We start from the raw sequence: 20123 nt of genomic DNA, 5'->3' as shown, positions 1-20123 counted from the left end.
TTATACGTAGAAACTAGGAGATATTCCTTGTATTTAACTCTCATTTTCGCAACTTAATGTGTCTCTCGATCGTGAAATTGACACGATAGTAAAATATCAATGAAACGAAAAGATAAGTAATTAAGTTTACTCTTTGTCATTTATAGCGGCGCATGAGTCAGAGGACGATGCGAATCGAGAACGACTCATGTTGTTGTTTTGCCTTGGGACATTGACACCGTCATGATGTACCAAATGTAGCGACAAATTCCGGGCAAAACAATGTTGCCGCTACTTGCAACCGTCAACTGAAGTTGAATTTAAATTTTACTTCCCCGACCAGTATAAATAAACGGACACAATTGTTAAGACAGTTGATCTTTAGAGGAGTCAGTATCGAGCTGTCTTACCAATTAGCCTTTCTTGGATACATTATGAGTCAATCTTTATTGAGCGTTCTTATAGCAAGTTAGTATCGAGCAATCTTTTATCGAGCGAACGATGATTAACTCTGTACTGCGAACAGTTTTAAATATATTGACTACACTAAGTATCAACTCGTCCGTCACTATATACACCAACACATATAATCGTCCTTCATACATTCATATGCATTCACACTAATCTTCAGAGATATCGAATTTTATTCGTACGTAAAGATCAAATTTCATAAAGATAAAGTTTCATCAAAATCGTTCCATAAATGGTAGAATGATATAAACTTTTACTGAAAAAATGTGTCAGATTGAGGGAGAGATGCTTAAGTAAGCAAGGATATTTAAGTTACGTGCTTGAAAGCAAGTTAATATATTTACTTTCTGTTTTGTAATATTAACGTTGTTTTTCTTTTTTCTTTTTTTCTATCCCTTTTTCGTTTAATTAATTTTTCTAAGAAAGATTGTAAACACAAACCCCCTTTTTCAAAGCCGGAAGACGAGAAAAGTAAACTACTACTACTGCTACTACTACTACCTTATCAAAGATATATTTCGCAATGAACTAATGTTGAAGAACCTATTACTCTGATGTTTTTCTAATACAAAAATCGTCAGGTGTTCCGGAAGCATTTGTCAGGCAATAATATCGCGGAAAAAAGGCTGGAGAGGAAAAGACGAGCGGTAAAGGGGGAAAATGTACGGTGGCAAAAGAAACATTGATTGAACACAGAGGGTGGCAGGTTGGTGTTGTCGAGGACCGATGAGGCGAATAATCGGATTTAGGGATTACCAACGCTCTTCGTGTTGCCTGCAACACTGTTAGTTTAGCATCGTCATCGTTTTCAGAGATCATTAACGCGATTAGCGAGCCTGTTTTGATAATCAGAGACGTGATAATGATTTAAGTCCTGCGTGAAATTGGCGACAATATTAACCTGAATTACCGCGATATATTATAGATTCTGTGAAACCAATACAATTTGTAAGACGACGAAATTCACAATTTGTTAATTGAAGACTTCTTGTAGACGGCACTGTAAGTACCAGATATCAAATTTTTTAGTATAGAGAGGCAGCTACTCTGACTTAAAATTACTTTCAAGGTTTGATTTGTTTTGATCGTTATAAAATCTGAAATGTACAATAATCCAAATGCATCACAAAATTCTCTATTTCTTGTACTAATGTAATCAAAATTAATCAGGAAAAGAATAGTTTTGGAAGAAAAACTTGTATGTACTATTTCTTCGTTCTAGAGAAAACTAAATGTGCCATTCATTTAAATTTGCTAGCATTGTAACTATTAATTCTGTTTGTTCCTAGACAACATGTATAAAAACAAAAATTATATTTTTTTAAAATGTTCTTTTTATTTTTATTACAAAAGTATATTTTATAATGTTCCCAGTAAGAATTATTATAAAATTAGTCACATTTAGTATCCACGTATTCGAGTATGTCTATTGCCTTACTTACATTGTTCTATACAGAGATAATGTTAAACGTACCGGTGGCATCACTTTTTAACGCTATTGGGAATTGTTTACGAATGGAAATTTCTCTTAAATTGTATACTACAGTATTCCAGTTGGTATGTAAGATATTATACGATAAAAAAACATTTTTTAATTTTTCCACTTACAGCGTTTTCTACAAGAAATCTTCAATTATCTTTTTTCTAGAGACGACGTCGTAACACGAATATTCTTGTATTATTAACTGTTTAGAAAGGAAAATTGCACTTTAATTCTGCATTACAATATTCTTATTGGTATTTAGGACATTTCCCAATAAAAATAAGAATTTTCAAATCTTGTCATTTATAGTGTTTTTCATAAACACTCTTCAATTTTTATCAAGAAAACCAAGTTATTCGGCAAATTAGTATAACGTTTTGCAGATGGTATATTCTCCTGAAGTGTCGCTAATAATCTTAAAAAAGCTATAATTATGGAGGGAATATCTTGATTTTTCTTGAATAAAATATTTAGAATTAACCGCTTAAGTCCTATTCTTTTGTAAGTATCCTGTCATAAAATCCTCTGAATTTTTTTATTACTGATTTAGTTATATTTCGACGTAATAAGTTATAAGAGTGTACCTAAAACAATTTTAATTTTCTTGTTAAAAGAACGTATTATGCGTTGAAGCTAAATTCGTTGATCAAATAATGGACTATTATATATTTAATAATTTTAAGTAATTATTAATCATTTTCCATGATTTAATTGGTCTATTATTTTTTATTAGAAAAACAATAATACCGAAACAAAATATTTAAAATAATCTGTAATGACAAATTACACAATTTTGAATATATTTACGTGTCATCACTCGGCTTTAATACAAAACGGTGATCCAAACGGTGTTGTATGGCCGTAACGAATTCATTGAAGTCATCGGCAAGTTCGTTGAAATCTCCACAATCGTCCTCGCCACGCTTTCAATACCCTCGTTCACCTCCTTCCTCGTCGAGGAAAAGAATAATCGATACGAACTTTATACACTCCGAACCTTCAGCAAAATATTCCATTCATATCCGAACAATAAGCAAACTTTCAATTTATTTTGTTTCACAACATATAAGATTGTATTCTCTGTGAAACAAGTAGAAAACATGAGATTTCTCCTCACATATATGTATGTATGTATGTATGTATGTATGTATGTATGTATGTATATAGTATTCTTTGTTAGAAGTACATTATTATAATTTATACTTGACTGCTTATTAGTTCTGTACACTGGCTGTATTGTTGCTGCACAGTTATTATTTTGTCTTTTACGCTAATTACATATAAATTTTGAGGACACAAGATCTGAAGAATGAATAGATAAATGGTATTCGATGTATACGATATTCAATAATAAACAACCAAAATTATGTTAATAACAGTTTCTAAATGAATAAATAAGTAAATAGTCTCTATTATAAATTTAATACATGATCAAACATCTTATACTCCCACGTTTTAACCTACTGGCATATAAAGAACCATTTGTATAAAATAATCAATGTTACTAAATCTCTATTAGAAATTTTAATTCAATGATGTTCTCCTTAGGAATAAGTTCGCGGAATTTTTAAGGGGAAACTTAATATACTTTTCCTAATTGATAAATTCATACTATTCGTTTATATCATTCGTTGAGCTCAGTAGTCAAATTTTGAGTAGTTAATTTCAGGCTTCTAATTTCCTTATGAATAAATTAACATCTAGAGTCAGAAAATAAATAGATATACATTTACACGTATTTTCATATGGGTTGTATTCTTAGCTAATACACACGTAACAGCACATTGCAAGAGTGTTTTCATATTTGCAATGCACCTTATACAAGCTTGTATAATGGAAACGAAGAATATTAAATATTTACCATTTTCCAAAGAAAATATGGTTCTTCTTTTTTAAAAGCTTACTACTACATATATGTTGTAGAATATTTAAGAATTCTGATTAAGATTTAGAACCTCTCAAACGTTCTAAATAGATATTTTTCCAATTGTTAGCAATTGTCCCAATTGTAGTAGCACCTTACAATGTCTATAAAATCCGATTAAAATTAAGAATATCTCAAACGTACGAAACAAATATTTTTACCAAGAATTATAGTAGTAACACAGTGAATACAATTGTAACTAAATATCAGCGCTCCTCAACCACAGACTATAGACGTCCTGTCAGTAAGCATAGTTTCCAAACAGGCATACATGACAATTTCCTTTCGATCGTCTAATTATCAACTACGTGAAAGCTCCCTACAAACGCAACTACGCGTCACGGCCAATCAATCGCCCAACAAATACAACGAGCAACCAGTCAAAAACTGTCAGCTGCGCGAAATTTGTGAAAAATCTTGGTCGCCAAGCGGTGTTAAAAATAGAAACAGATCGATACCCTTGTCTTAGAAACGTACGCGAGGGGGGAATAACTTTAATGTAGGACAACATGCGATCATAGCTCAAACAACGCCCTGAATTAAACAGCGCGCGACAGGTTCGCAGGTGGTGGCAAAGGTCGCGATCGATATCGCGCTTGTTCAACGGCTATCGATATTATTTAAGTCTAATTACCAGCTAGATCGATATCTCGAATGGCGAACGAGCGGAGCACTCGTTAGGTATCAGGGGAGTTTCCAGCGTATCCAGGCTAGTCCACCACCCCTCGAATGGCTTGTTCCCCAAGCACGCACCCCAATCGATGTGCCTACCCTCTCAGCCGCGCCCTAATATAAATATTATTACACTTTGATGGGGTTAGGTTGACATTGGGCCCCGCAGACATCCCATCAATGCGTTCTCGCCTCCCTCTTCCGCCTGCACGCTTTATACTTGCTTTTTCATTAGGCCCGAACTCCGCGTGGCGCGTGCCGTTACTTTCGCCGACTTAAGCGGCCGAAGCCTCGCTCGATATCCCTGCGAGTCGTTTAAATATTTCACGGCTGAACGTTCTGCCGACCATTCGACGGAGAACCTGCAAGAGTCGCTTCGAGAAAGCTTAATGTCGTTTAATGCACCCTAGGACGGTGTCTTAATTTTGTTGCTGTGAAAATGATCGAAGGAAGCTGCTTGCTTGGAAATAAATTTATACCCAATTGCGCAAAATGCAGTAAGTTTGTTAGAAACTTCGGTTTTTAATTTTAGTGTTGTCCGAAATTGGGAAAAGATGAAAGTGTTCCTACAAAGACCTATAGTGATATTAGTGTACAAATTTTTTCTTGTATTACTTTCGCTGACAGAAAACGAGGAAAGGAAAAAATTACTATATGAATTCAGCGATGATTTCTAACTTTTTCTTTTTATAAAACCATTTGTGCAAAGCTGTAAAAATATACTTTATACACTTTTATAGTGTTCGGACAAAGAAGCATTATATTTACATTGGGAAAATTTTTAATTGATATTTGAAGATTACAAATAGCGAGTATATGATAATTTGAATAAAAATTGTGATCCAATCGATGTCGAATTAAGTTATAAATTGATTATAATTGTTTCACTCTGTACGAATGTCCCATAATGAGTATTAAACGAGCGTTATGTAATTTATTCATATATCTAGGGATTGTCAGTCCTGTGCCCAAATACCAAGCCTAAATTATTACCAGCAAACCAAATGGAAACAATCAATACTGTTTAATGAATACCACTGCAGTCGGTGTAGGATAGCAGACAGTCATAAAATTTCACATTTTCTACGATGTACAGAAATGTTTGGACGTTTATAGAATTTTTTAGAACAGAATAGAACATTTTACGAATATCTTATGTGTGTTTTACAAAATGTTTTGAAATTTTGTTAATATTGAAACAAGACACGATCATCATAATTATATTTATAATGTCTGAAATAAGTTCGAAAATGTACATAAAGATGACAAGATATTCATTTCTAATTGCAATAATGAAACTAATGAAACTTTTAAGCGTTTTGTGTAACACGTAAGGATCACATGAAAATAATACGATAAATCCACTTTTATTGATTTTCCGTCTTTTATGTTGGATAGCAATTAAAAAAGAACATTGTAATATAAGACAATTGATAAGGGAGAGAATCTTGTAGATTCGAAAGTGGAAGTGTAAGTAACTTTTGAAAATAGGTGATAAATCCATAATATTTCGTAAGGAACAAATATGTACTAGTTTAATTATTATGTTAGTTTAACTCGATTAATATTCAGTTTGCATGACTAATATCGATGTTCTTAAATATTCATAAAGGGTAACAAAACATGTTTTTAATTAAAAGAGAAAAGAATGCAAAGATAGTGTTGATATAGAATTGGTTGACAACATGTTCTCTCCAAAAAATTGAAACATAATTTTCTGCACCTTAAATATATTTCAAATTATGAACATATTTCAAAATAAACACAAATGTTCTATTAATTTTTTTTTATTCAATCAATCAACAACTTCACTTTGCGAATGAACCGTAACATTCTCGACGGTACATGCCAAACGTTTCAACGCAACAAGTCATTCGGAACGATAAAACACTGGACTTGCTACGAAACTAATAAATGATCATTGACATGTTAAAGAACACAACTCATGGTATTCTTTGGTAACAATGACATCTTTAATAACCGGTTCAACAACATTACAATATCATAGGTTTCAAGTACATACGCAGTTCGACACTTGATTCCTTTAAATATACATACATACATACATGTGTGTTTCGCTGTGTACGTCATCAATCCAACTGTGTATCTTTGTTTTTCTTCTGTGTACGATGTTATTAGACTCATGTACCGTGTACCGCCAAATATATTCGTGTATATATACTCGTTAGTGTGTGCACGTGCGTTTAGCTTCGGTGTATGTATATACACACCAGAAGTGCTGGTGTATCGGAACCCTGACACTACTTTTCTTTTCTTCCTTTGTGTTCGTTTAAACAGTCTCAAAGTGTATTACTCAAGGACAGATTAGAACAGATTGACGCAAGGATAATAGAAGTTTTCGCATGTACAAGATATTTTGGATAATATTGTACCTTCTATAATTACGTTAAGCTGCACCACGTGGTTGAGATTGAAATTTGAAAAAACCTCAACTTTGAGCAAATATACATCGATTTGATACTAATCAACAGATTCGTTACACTGTTTCAAGGTATAGGCGTGCAAATGTGTTCAAATTAAAAAACAGAAATCCTCGCCAGCTTGATACACCAAATCTTTCCAAACTAATACAAAGTGTATTAAATTCCAGATATACCAAAATCTTTTCAAAATTGAAGAACGATTATAAAACATTACTTTTTCTTTAAATTTCTCTCTCTAAAAAAAAAAAAAAAAAAAGAAAAATGAAACTATTAAAAAATAGAAACTCCCATTAATTTTGCATCAATCCAACGTTTGCAACGCGACGGCCTTCTTAATTTACGGTTAAGACGTGTACGTAGTTCTACTAATGTTCGAGTTTTTTTTATCCGTTTTATGCGATACCGCGCGATAATAGGTAGGTAATGAACACGCGAAATTGAGAAAAATATCGCGAGCAACCTAAATGCCTATCCGCGCTGTTCTACGCAATGACCTTTGCCCGTTCACCTAACAGACACAGTCGCACCCGACATTTTCTTTTCATTTCTGTTTGATATTTCTTCCTTCGTGTTCTTCTTTGCATTTAGATCACTCGCCCTCGCGCCATCAACACACACAAACGATATAATACATATAGGCGAGATATACATATACGCAGTATATACTCCCTCGCATGGAAAAAGGGAGGGAGATTGCTATAATATCATCTTTTTTTCTTTTCTCTTTTTAATATATTCGCGCACGTGTAACGTATTTACAAGAAAGGAAAGAAGCTACGAGTACGTGTGTTACGCGCCTATACGTAAATGTTATATTATTTACGTATACGTATATATAACTGTGATAGAATTTTGCGATGTAGGTACGCGCAACGCCATGCACGACAGTTATCGTTTGCTTTCGACAACGCGAATCCGTTTTACGAAAAAAAGGGATATCACCGATCATCTTCTATGTATATAGGATTATATGTATAGAACATGTTTTACTTGTACAATATATTTTAGATATCTCCTATATAATATTATATGTTATATATATATACATAATACGTACACAATACGATATAATATTATATAACTTCGGTATAATAATTTAAATTATAATGCACGCAGAAAACGAGCGGTGCGAAGTAGCAGAATTTTGTCCCGTGAATTCTCACTAGACTACTGTACAAATTTAGCGAAAATAGGAGAAAAATTCGTTGTATAGCCGCAATACGCAACAGATTAAACACAGAATATGCTAATATGGAATATGAAATATACAAATGCAAAGTAATTTATATGTTACAATATCAAAACTTAATAAAACAATAATAAAGAATTAAACTGTGTAATAAATTGTGAAGCTTATCAAAACAATAACGAAAACAACCCTTGTCAAATTTTACCACCTTTTAGATACTAGACCGTTCTAATAGTTAGAAGTTGAACTCACAACACGGTAGAATCGATATTATGAAATATGATAATACATATATTATGATCTATGTTTTGACTTATCGTCGAATGAAAAATAACTGCTTTTTTAAAATCCTCTGTCACGATCTCTACGACTTCATGATTTAACTAGAAGTATTTCTTCTGCGATATAATTGCAGGTACACTTATAAGAACTATGTAATGCAATGAATATTTTGTTGAAGAGGATATTGAAATATATTGAACAGAAATTCTTGAGAAAGACAAACATGGACGACGATCCTCTCTGTTATAAGTCCTTGCGCAATATATCTGATAAAAGAAGAACAGATGTCGTCTCTATATTCCTAAACATTACCAAGTATAATAATGCACTACCATTATTCTTTATATCTAACTCAAGGGACAATATTCCGACACTTCACCACAACAAACTCTATTGTTGCGACCTTCAGAAAGTCGCAACAACTGCAACATATGTACATATCACCGTAGCAAAGTCTACAATAGTCAACCAATTCTAAAGGACCAAACAAAGACTTTGAACTTTTCTCAAACGAACTTAAGTGAGAATGCTATCTATGTAAATCACGACACAACGATTTCTCTCGAGAATCGATCATTCATCGCTCATTGATAACCATCGGCAAGCGACACGTTATTTCATCGACCGTTACGCTAATATCGTTAATAATAGAGGCCAGCTCATAGAAACGAAATTATCAATGCGAGTATAGGCATGTTCCTAACAAAGCTACGTGTTACAAAATATGACAGGTTATATATCTGTCGATCCCTTTTAACGCGCAGATTATGAAAATATTACGTTATGAATACTACTATCAGTACTGAAATATTTCATCGTAGAAATATTCGTAGTGTAATCAATTATAATCGATCGTAATTGATTGTTATAAATCATGTTATAAATAAAATATTTATTACTCGAGGAAGTTATTAGTTCCTTAATCAATACATCTGAAAAACCAATATATCTTTGTACCGGTTTATTAGTATCATTTCACTCACCCGTATTTCTAGATAACAATGTTTATATTTTCTTATTTTACTCATGGGAATGCCTAGGTTGATGCATAACACGTTATATTTCGTAAAACGTAGGTCTGCTAGGAATGTGTCCGAATATATGTATATATACTATGTATTTATATATGTATGTGTATATATGTATAATCATTTTATTATCACGAGATAGAACTTTCGTCTCAACTACGGAACAAAAAATACGAAAACTGCGACCGCCTATGGCGTAAATGTAAATATATGTACGTATCTAAAGTTTCTATGCTGCTTTGACTCGAGTATACGTAATCATCGAAGTCGGGAGATTTAGGTATGGTTCTGCGTTACGAATTTCACAACAACGGGAGAGAAGGTAAAAACTTGAAAGTTCAGGCACTGTAAACTCAAAGCACTCACGACGATTAATTGAAAGGACGCGACGAACGAGAAGCGGATTGACGACTCGACCACGGTTCCTCGACGAGGCATCGCCACTGACATGCATACCATTGACACGAGATTCCGTGAAACCATGTGAGAAGCTAGATCGCGGCCATATTGTGACTTCAGTACGTAGCGCCAATATCGTTCGATCGGTGTACTTCGTTCTTCTGTACTTCCCTTTGCCCTCGTAGTACGTCGTGTCTATTAGCGACGAAGTGTTAATGCTGCGAGGTCGAAGTGAAGGACAGAAGAAACGAAGTGCACCGGTTAAACGACATCGACGTTACATACTAAAGTCATAATGTGGTCACGATCAAATTGTTTCATGCAATTTTACGAAATCTCATATCGACAGTATTACAGTATACAATGACAAATCGCTAAATATTTAGTATTTAGTATTTAGTTAGTATTTTTGTCGTGAACGCGCTTCGAATCCTCGGGCTGTCGGTCGTCGTGACCTTGATTTCGACTGGAAATCGTCGAATCATTTTCGAATTGCGCGCATTGTCATCGACGACACGTCGTTTCTATGTACGTTCGTTTTCTCGCGACGTCTCTGAGTATTGACGAGTAGGTACGAACATGCGATGGACACGAACGTAAAATTTAACGAGCCTCTAAAACACCCGCCTCCTCGCCACTGCTTCCTAGAAACCGATCTAACTTAAGATAGCAACCCCGAGCGTTTGTTTCTTTTTCTTTTCTTTTTTAACAAATAAATGGGAAATGCGAGATTTTCTGTCTGAGATTGATCGACGTGTGAAAACGGAAGCAAATGGATTTTACCTATTAAAAGATAGATATCCGAAAATGTATTAGGTTGTTCGAAAGATTTGTAGCGAAGATTAAGAAACATTTGAAGGATATGTATTTTTACACAACTGGTATTTTATCAGTATTAGTATTAGTATGTATTAGTATGTAGTAGTATTTTGTATTACTATTGTATTAGTTTTGTAAAAATGGAATCACACCATATTTGGCGAATGAGAGAGGTAGAAATGAACATTTTAACTAAGATCCAAAATTTCTCACTTGCTCTTCGTATATGAACCTGTCAGAAGCCAAACTGATCGACTCCATAATTCGAAATGTGGAAAAAGAACGATAATTTCAAATATTATCTTTTAACATTCTCTTTCTGTTAAATAAATTCATGAAAATAAGTCATTTGTTTCTTAAGATATTAATCTTAATTATGTATCTGGTTCATGAAATAGAAAACTTCGCAAAAAGTGAAGTTTCATGTCCAACCAAAGACCAGTACTTCATCATCTGATACGTGTTAGCTAATAAAAATACTACGAACTTTCCGAACAGCCCAATAACCTTCGTTTGGCCTAATGGCGGATGAGAATAAAAAAGAATTTAAGTGTCTCGGTAAAAGAATTTCGAAGGACTCGTAAAGCTTTACGTGCGAGCCGCTGGCATACGATAGTAGTTAAATACGCGTGTGTATATATATATATATATATACATAATATGCATGGGAATGTAGGACTACGTATTATCTAAATATTGCACGATTTTCCACGACGAATCAAACGAACGAGATTCGAACGGAAGTGTTTCTACATACAAAACTAAGCTCATGAAAATACAGATATGTAGCATCCAATATTACTTCACTCTTGAGATATAATTGCCCTATCAATACTGTTGACAAAGTACTAAAAAACTGCTAACTCAACTAACTAATTAGAGTCTTTTTGATGTTCGTTAAATTGTAAATTATAAATATCAAATTGTATAAAATTTCGGATCTTTACCATTAATGATTAATCAGCGAATTTAACGTTCCGATGCTTCGACGCGATCCAACTAATATCATCCAACTCAATATTCCTTAGTATTCGTTTGTTCTACGTTCAACGTTTTAATTCGTGAATTTTAATTAATAAAAATTAAAACAACACTAATGAAATACTTAATTGTTACTGATAATAAATAAAATCAAAGAATAATGATATGTTATTACGCGTTGTAACAGTCGTAACGTACTTTGCCAATATCATTATACATCACGGCTAAAAAAAACTTACTTCTTTCTTACCGTACACATTATCTATACAATTACCTACATGAAAGCTTCGATAATTACTAGTTTGACGCCTTAATTAGTGATATGATACTTCGGTTCAACAATGAAATGCAAACGAAACGAATAAAAACTGAGGATTTGCCGATGTTCGTGGCAATTCGCGAGCAAAGGTCCTTGTTGAGGGGAAGCCTCCGTTGCGATTATGTTCTTCTTTTCAACTCGGCCCACGAGATGTGGACGAATGTGATTCTCCATCTTCTTGGATCATGCCTTTCTCCTCTGTTCTCTCTTAATTTTTCGCTGGCCACTTTCGGTAGGAATTTGTCATTCTAAACGTTTCGACTTTTGCACGTTGCAATTGAAAGTGACGACTTTGTTTCACTACATTCTAGCTGCTTTTACTTGTCATATAGAATCGGATATGTTTAGGAAACCTGATTTTATGGTATTCGATTTATATTTTTCGCTGTCAACACGATGACTGTTGTTTACGATGTATTAATAATATAACTCATAATTTCAAAAATATCTATTAGATTATGCTTAAAATACGCGGCAAGTTTCATATGTCTCGTGTTAATTATAAGTAAATTTAAAATTATTTAAATTTCATACTGATATTATTAATTACTACACGTATAGAAAATTACACTACGTTAAGTTTCAAATTAATTCTTGTTACAAATATTTTTATTAATTTCCTAATATTCATTTAATAAGCACCCAAATGAATTTACTGAACTACTGAAACTTTACATAGAATAAAGTTTAAAAAAGAAAGTGTAAATCAAAAGGCAGAGAAAAGATGGTAAAACGAATTGTAAAATACTAAACCTGAGGAACAGTCATCGAGTTAATGGCAACTGATATGTCAAGTACCAATCACACGATTACCCTTCACGATTTATAAACACTACTTTTTTCGTAATTTCATCATCGTTTCCTTCGCATCTAGTTTCGTCGAAGAAACGATCGCCTCTCGAATAAAAAATACTGATCCGTAAGACCGATTTAAATTTCCCGACACTACCACTGCGAATGATCCCAAGACCATCGTCGAATATTATGCGAGCATAGAACTCCGCAGTGTACTTTCTAGAGATATAGCTCCGAAACATCTCGAAGTAATCATCGTTCTGGAAGTCGACACGGCCCCCTTCGATAATTCGTAACCACAAGATGACGAGACGTCGATGCACTTGGTGAAATCACCGAAAGAGAACGAACGTTGCGATCGCCATAATTCGCAGAAGATCGTCGATACGCGTGCGACAGCTAACATTCTTGACAATTGGAAGCCTATCTCGAAGACTATTTCGCGATATTCGTGACGTGACGCGAAAGTAGCCTGTAGATTCGATGGTGAACGATCACGAATACCCGATAAACTACGCAGCCTCGTCGACCATATTAATACATTCCTTGTCTGAATGGATTGCTATCGCCGGAAGGCTTCTGATCGATGTTAGGAGGTCTCCTGAATGGATTCACATCTACTTGACCTGCTGCCTGCGGCTCTTGTCCGTAAGGTCTCTGTTGGGCGTAACCCATAGGCTGTTGGCCGTAATTAGCTGGTTGCTCGTACATAGGTGGCTGTTCGTAACCTGTAGGAGCTTGAGTGTATCCGGAGGTATTAATATTCTGCCCGTATCCACTCTGATCGTAAGTCTGTCCAGTTTGGTAATTTTGATCGTAACCTTGATCTACGTTCGTCTCCATACGCGTTTGATTCAGATGATTGCCTACTTCGCCGGAGAGCGGCCTCTGCTCTTGCAACACGTACGTCTGGTACTCCTTGTCGGGTGGATTTTGCATGAGAACGTCCGCCTCGTCCTGGAACGGTTTGAAGTCGTAGATGTGTCTCAGGTACATGAGTACAGGTGCGTACATTAGATTGGAGAGAGCTATGCCGATATTTAAAGCTGTGAAACCGATCGCCTCTACGACACCACCGGCTATGATAGGTCCCACCGCATATGCCACGCTATACGAGATGTCAGCTATAGCGTAGATGCTACCATATACGGAGACGTATCTCACGTCCACCAAGTAACCCAGAGTTGGCAACAATGCAGTGTCGATGAGAGCTATACCGAAACAAATTCCGCAGAGTGGAATCATAAGAACCCAGTAGGATCTACAGAATGGTATTATGAAGCAACATAGGCCTTCCAACGCGAGACCAGAAGCAGCCATCAGCCATTGATGTTGAGGATACTGTTTGGCCATCTTAACGGTTATCACGACGCCGAACACGTGAGGGAAGAACGCGGGTAACCAAATCATTCCCATTTTCCAGTTGTCACGAGTTATGTTATCCTCCATCCATAACGAAATAGTGGGTTCCAGAAAGGCCAAAGCGACGTTGGACATCATCAGAGCGCCCGCGCATACAGCGATGTAAGGATCTATGAGCAGCCGCCAGATCGGTATCATTTGTTTATGTTCCTTTTGGCTGTCTTTCACTTGTTCTTTTAGCGGCTTCATTACCAATAAAAGCATTATTCCGTCTGCTAGACTGATGAAAGCGAGTATTAGAAAGGGCACCTCTTTGCCCGCGAATTGATAGAGAGCCCCGCCAAAGGGTGGAGCTACCAGACACCCGAAACTAATGAAGGCTAACGCGATACCAAGGGCTTTCGAGCGTTCTGACTCTTCCGTGTAACGATCCGCTATCATAGCCAAGCCACTGGTATCCGCAAACGCCGAACCCACTCCCTGCAGACTTCTGGCGAAGAATAGGACACCGTAGCTTCGGCCGCAAGCGAAAACAGCCGTCGACAGGAACATTATACAAAGTCCTATCATCATGGGTATATCGTAACCGATTCTGTCTATGAGAGCGCCAGAAAATGGATTCACCATTAGTTGAACGATAGCTTTTGATGCAAACAACACTCCTGTGGCTGAATCTTGACCGTGATGAGAAGGCGGCCCCGTTGCGTTCACCTCTTCCTCCACGTCCCCAAACGCACCGATGTACTTGAGATAATCAGGTATGATCGGCACTATCACCATATACAGCATGTTATCGAGTAACAGAGCTATCGACACGATAATCAGAACTAGCTTCCGTTGAGCTTTCGGTTCCTGCAACTTGGTCCACACGATCTCCTTGAGCTCGCTGAACTCAATGTTGAGTATCGGTATCGTCGTCATGGTGGTTGCTTTAGATATCCGCCTTTAATAGATCAGCAATGGCTTCCAGGGTCTAGCGAGAGCAACTAATCGCGATCACTTGATGCGACCTTGGGAGTGATCGTGACGAAGAAATCGTCGCGATTTGGGCGGCGCGCATCAGGCCGGGCCGGGGGTAACCTACAACAGATCACCGAGTTGGCACGGTTAGCTCCCGAAATCTTCCTACGATCAATGTGTTTTTATTTTCTCTTCCCGTTCTTTTTATCTTTCGTTTGATATTTTAATAGCAATCTCCCGTTTTCCCTGGGTTATATAATTCACCAGGCGGAACATTCGTTACGGGATTTTCTTTGCACCGTGGGCCAATGGATAATTTCTTTTTGATAAATTCGAAAGGAAGGGGAGCCCTGACCCGGCCTGATCGCCGCTTACCGATTCATCCCACCCCAACCCGACCTTTTACGATCGTCGACAACATGGACGAGCTTGTCTTCGTTTGATGAAGGTTTTCACTCCGTTTACCAACCACGCGTTGTCTAGTTGATTCCTCGGTTGCTTCTGGTGGGTATAGAAGTGAACATGACACCGGGTGGAGGCTCCCCCTCGATAAGGCAGCACGATCTGAACCTAGCTACCTATGTCTGGTATTGCGTATCGTGTTACGAGAGATAAAAACACGGGGTCTCGCCGGCGAAACGAGGGTGAAGGTCGAGTTGTGGATGGTATGGCTTTACTCTATAAATGGGCTGCGTGGTAATTATTTAATGAACCTTGCTAGGCAAGGAAAGACAGCAGCTGAACGCGTGTTGTGTACGTTCTGATGCGAAAACAAAGCTCGATTTAATACCCCTTCGATATCTGCCTCTTCTACGTATCGATAAAACATTCAGTGCCAAGAACAGAAGGTTCCGTTTCGTTGGAATAGCTTGAATTAAAGATAGGATTCTTATGGAAATACCGAGAAAGAATAAATTATTACAATGCACACGTCAGACCTTTTCGATTATTTCACAGTTATCTAAAGACAAACGTAATCGCGTTACAGATATTAAACGCGTGTTTAATCCGAATTATCGTCAAGCGTCGTCGTGTCTCGATTGAGACGCTAAACACCGCGTCTCTGCCAGACCAGAACGGATTAATTATTTCCGTCAAACGATCATTCGTAAACCGACGTCCCTCTCAACCTCGTTCGATGCGTGTCCGCACCCTCGTTTATTAATTACGATGACTGGTTGGCGAGCAGGGAACCGTAACTTCGTCAACGATCGTAACGAGCCTCCATAGTCGCGTACAGCTTGACGGCGAGGGGAACGCCGTGCACTGAGAAAATTTGTAAACTTACCAGAGTTATTGGCGAATTTCTGCCTGAGGGAACTGGCGAGGCGTTGAGGACTCGCCAGACTAGGAAGTCCGGCGAACAAACTGCTCAATTTTGAGGCAACGTCCGGTCCGGTCTCGACCCTCGAGCCGTTCACCGACTCCTTAGCTTCTTGCGTCCCCGGGCCCTCCACCTTTTCAGCCGAATTTGCAACCGAGCCTGAAACAGCAGACGTAATATTCCATCTTCAAAAATATTAATTTTAAATTTTAAATATTTCGTACTGTCAAATATTTTAACATTTTATTTAATAAAAAGTATTTATACGTTTTAGAAAATAATTTTAGTATCGAAATAAGTTAGTACGCTACTAATATTCTGTTATGAGAGTGATAGACAAGAAACAGCGGATTCAGTAATTTATATCCTATAGTCTTCGAGTTCTTTACTTAAAACTTCTCAAAAGTGAAAGTATTTAATATTTCCAAATTCTTTCCATGATTCCTTAATAAGAATTTAAGTTTTATTAATTGTCTTTTAATAATATGTGAATATTAAGTAACTAGTAGAAGTAATTTCACAAGAAACAGTTAGTCTAGTAATGCATATTCAATGACCTTCAAGTTGTTTGCTTAAAATTTCTTAAAAGTGAAAGTATTTAAGATTTTCAAATTTTCAAATATCTTTTCATAATTCCTTAATAAAAAGTTAAGATTTATTAATTGTCTTTTAGTAGCATATAAATATTGAAGTAATTTAACAAGAAATCTGTTGATAAGAAACAAGCGTAGTAAGTGTAGTAACAAAGAAGCGTAGTATTTCGTAATGGTATGTTCTTTAAAAATATTCTTTAAAATTTTATGTATTTAACATTTTCCAATTTTTAAATCTTTGAACGATCCTTTAACAAAAAATATTGTAATAGAATAACAATTACGAACAAATTACAGTTTATATAAGCTCTATTTATTTCAACCAAGTTTTGGTTACTATCCGATTAAATGAACCCTTTCCAGTTAAATTCGCTTACCCAAATGTATTAAATTCCTATTATACGAACTTAAATACATATGAACTACCCTCTCCCCTTCACAAAAAGTCTATATAAAATTCTACTGTAATGTCCTTTTTTAAGTTTCTTCTGATATCCAAAAGTTGAAATAACTTATGTATGTTACCCAATGTATCTAAATTCTCAAATATTTTATAACGAATTTTGGTAAAAAGTTGTACTATCCTTTAAGTGTCTTTCAATATCTAAACGTTAGTGTATAACAACTTAGCACAGGGATAATATTTTATTACGCTAGTGGTTTCATAGACAAGAAAGATCTAGCGTAACAATCCATAATCCATAATCTTCAAAGTATTTCCTAAAATCTAAAGTATTTATTTGATATTTCTAAGTTCTCAAGCATCCCATAATAAATCTTTAATACAAAGTTGTAATATCCTTTTCAAGTGTCTTTCAATATCTAAATATTAATGTAGCACAACTTTTTTGAATAATAACTTAATTTCTACGGAAGTAATCAAACAGTTGTCGGTCTTTAGCACGTTCCCTTCTGCCTATAGCGTGCTGACAATAAGCTCTTTTTGTCCATTCGTTCTTCGAAACCGACACAATTTTTCCTAACCTGTCTATTATCTTATACACGCGTTAAACCCTGACCGATCTAAATTTGGAATTGAAACATCTATCTATAACAGTCTCCTATGCCTCACATCGGAAAAAGGCAGAATATTATATTTACCACGTTGTAGTATCGTTATTTTCACGTACCATTCAGTATTCTAATGCTATTTACTCTGACGCCGTTTAAGCAAAACAATTTCCCATACTTGGGACAATTTTCAAATAATTCCTAATCATTTCTGTCTAGTCGCCAGAACTTTATTTAACGAATGTCATCATTAGGACGTCTTCTTTTCGAAATAGAAGAAATAAATATCGTAATAAAAGAAGGTCGTTCCCTGCAGTGATGTATTGTCATATTCATGATCGATATACATCATGACACGTTATATAACTCTCGATTCCTTCGTGTTCAATCGATGCGGCGGTATCTCGGCCTGCGAAAATCTATCGCAATTCATTTCATATTCACCGCGTCTTGACAGACGAACTAAGCACCGTTTATCTCTTCACGAATATTTCCAAGGTAATCAGCGTCGTCACTTGCTGAAGTAGAAGAACAACACCGAAAGAATAGAAAAGTTACTGATCTCCCTAGAACCCTAGCTCTCTAGAGATGACCGGTAACTATAGAATGGAAACCAGGTACGAGCGCTTGATGGAGGTTCACCGATTGATACCCGAGTTTCGCACCTCTACGGAGAGCAAGCTCTTGCCCGGTGATGTCAACACGAGCCACCGAAAATGACAGGACCACTCGAAAAGATTCGAAAAGCGGACAGCGGAAACGGGAAAAAACAAACGCGAGCGGCACGATTACATGCAGAATAAAGGGAAAGTCATTGAGAATACTTACTGAGACCGAAGGGCTCCCGATGGCAGGGGCGTCTCGGCGTGTCTCTCCGTTGGGGTAGCTTTGAAACGTCTGCCCTCGAAGTTCTCCCCGCCACCGTGTTGTACATTACCCTCTTCCCGTCCCTGTCATCCCCACAGCCGGGGAGGAAACTGTGACAGGGCGCAGCCGCGGTTTCCAGGATCCAGGGATTGGCCGCGGCGTTGAGACCGTACGTCAGCCCCCAACCACCATCGTGCAAACTATCCGCATCCCCCGCTGACCTCTTCTCGCCCCCCAAGCCGCTTCATGCTTCGGGGGTGGCACGGCCCCGGGGGAAGAGGAAACACACCAGGTATAACGACGACGGTCGATGCTGCGCGGTATTTCTGGCGGCAGGTCGATATGAGCTTCACCTGTACGACTGTGGGCTGCTGGCTGCTTCGAGAAAAAGGGGTTCGAGAACGCGGTGAACACGGCACAGCACAGTGTTCTTCGACTAGCAACCATTCCACATTATCTACCTTCATCTCCACTCTTTTTTTCTTTCTCTTTCTGTCTTCCTCGCGCGTTCCTTGTAGGTATAGAATTTAAGTATGCCACTACACAGTATAAAGTAGTTTGTAAATCTGCTTGCGCGGATATGAACGTTATTTTTCATTTCATCAGATCCGATTTCAGCAGATTGCTGATTCTGTCTTTGGTTGATTTAATCGTGCTTGTGAACTCTCTTTACCATTCTCCGACGATACGCCCCTGTTGGATACGAACCTGACGTGAATTTCTCCATTGCGTGGAGAAATTGGTGTATTGTAACTTGCAAATGAATAGCAGCAGCATTGTGATGTAGAGTATATGGTTATTGAGAAGAGGCGCTGGATTTGTAAGAAAGGTGTATTCATACCTCTCATTCTTTACTATTATTGGATGTAAGTAGAATTTATTAGCGAATATGTATAAAGGGAGCATATAAAGAATATACATACCTTTGTAAAGAGTACGAGGAGTATTAATAAAAAAATACATTTAATCATAAAAAGATACAATTTGGTTTTATAAATAGTTGTAGAAATGTCTCGACGTAATAGACTCGACGTAAGTTTTCATCAAATTGCAAATTACAGTTTTATTCTTCACTTTTGTGCTTTTATAGAAGTACGTTTAAATTTATTGTACACTGCTGGCAGGTTTTCTAAATCGATTTTAAATTATATATAACGCGATGAAATATAACGTATACAAGTAACCTAACATTCACTTGAACTATTAATCTGCGTCATTGTA

At 36.6% G+C, this 20123-nt stretch overlaps 1 protein-coding gene across 3 annotated transcripts in view; it reads right to left on the bottom strand.

Annotated features, from left to right (window-relative positions):
- LOC100650308 (vesicular acetylcholine transporter) overlaps positions 1–19020 on the bottom strand; it is a 202408-nt gene extending 183388 nt beyond the window's left edge. For 2 of the 3 annotated variants that reach the window (XM_048409701.1, XM_048409702.1), the window contains exons 1-2: positions 18864–19020; positions 16396–16590 (exon numbers count right to left, since the gene is read on the bottom strand). In XM_048409701.1, the coding sequence (XP_048265658.1) occupies positions 16396–16590; positions 18864–18969 (301 nt within the window). In that variant the 5' untranslated portion in view covers positions 18970–19020. Of the gene's footprint in view, positions 1–6480; positions 15228–16395; positions 16591–18863 lie in introns of those variants that run through there. The other variant, XM_020868199.2, reaches the window with a different exon arrangement.
- Between the last annotated feature and the right edge of the window lie 1103 nt (positions 19021–20123).

The sequence above is a fragment of the Bombus terrestris genome, chromosome 10 (assembly GCF_910591885.1).
Source record: "Bombus terrestris chromosome 10, iyBomTerr1.2, whole genome shotgun sequence".
Classification (NCBI taxonomy): Eukaryota; Metazoa; Arthropoda; class Insecta; order Hymenoptera; family Apidae; genus Bombus; species Bombus terrestris.
Note: the sequence above shows the minus strand (reverse complement) of the source record. Positions and strands in the feature narration are given on the sequence as shown.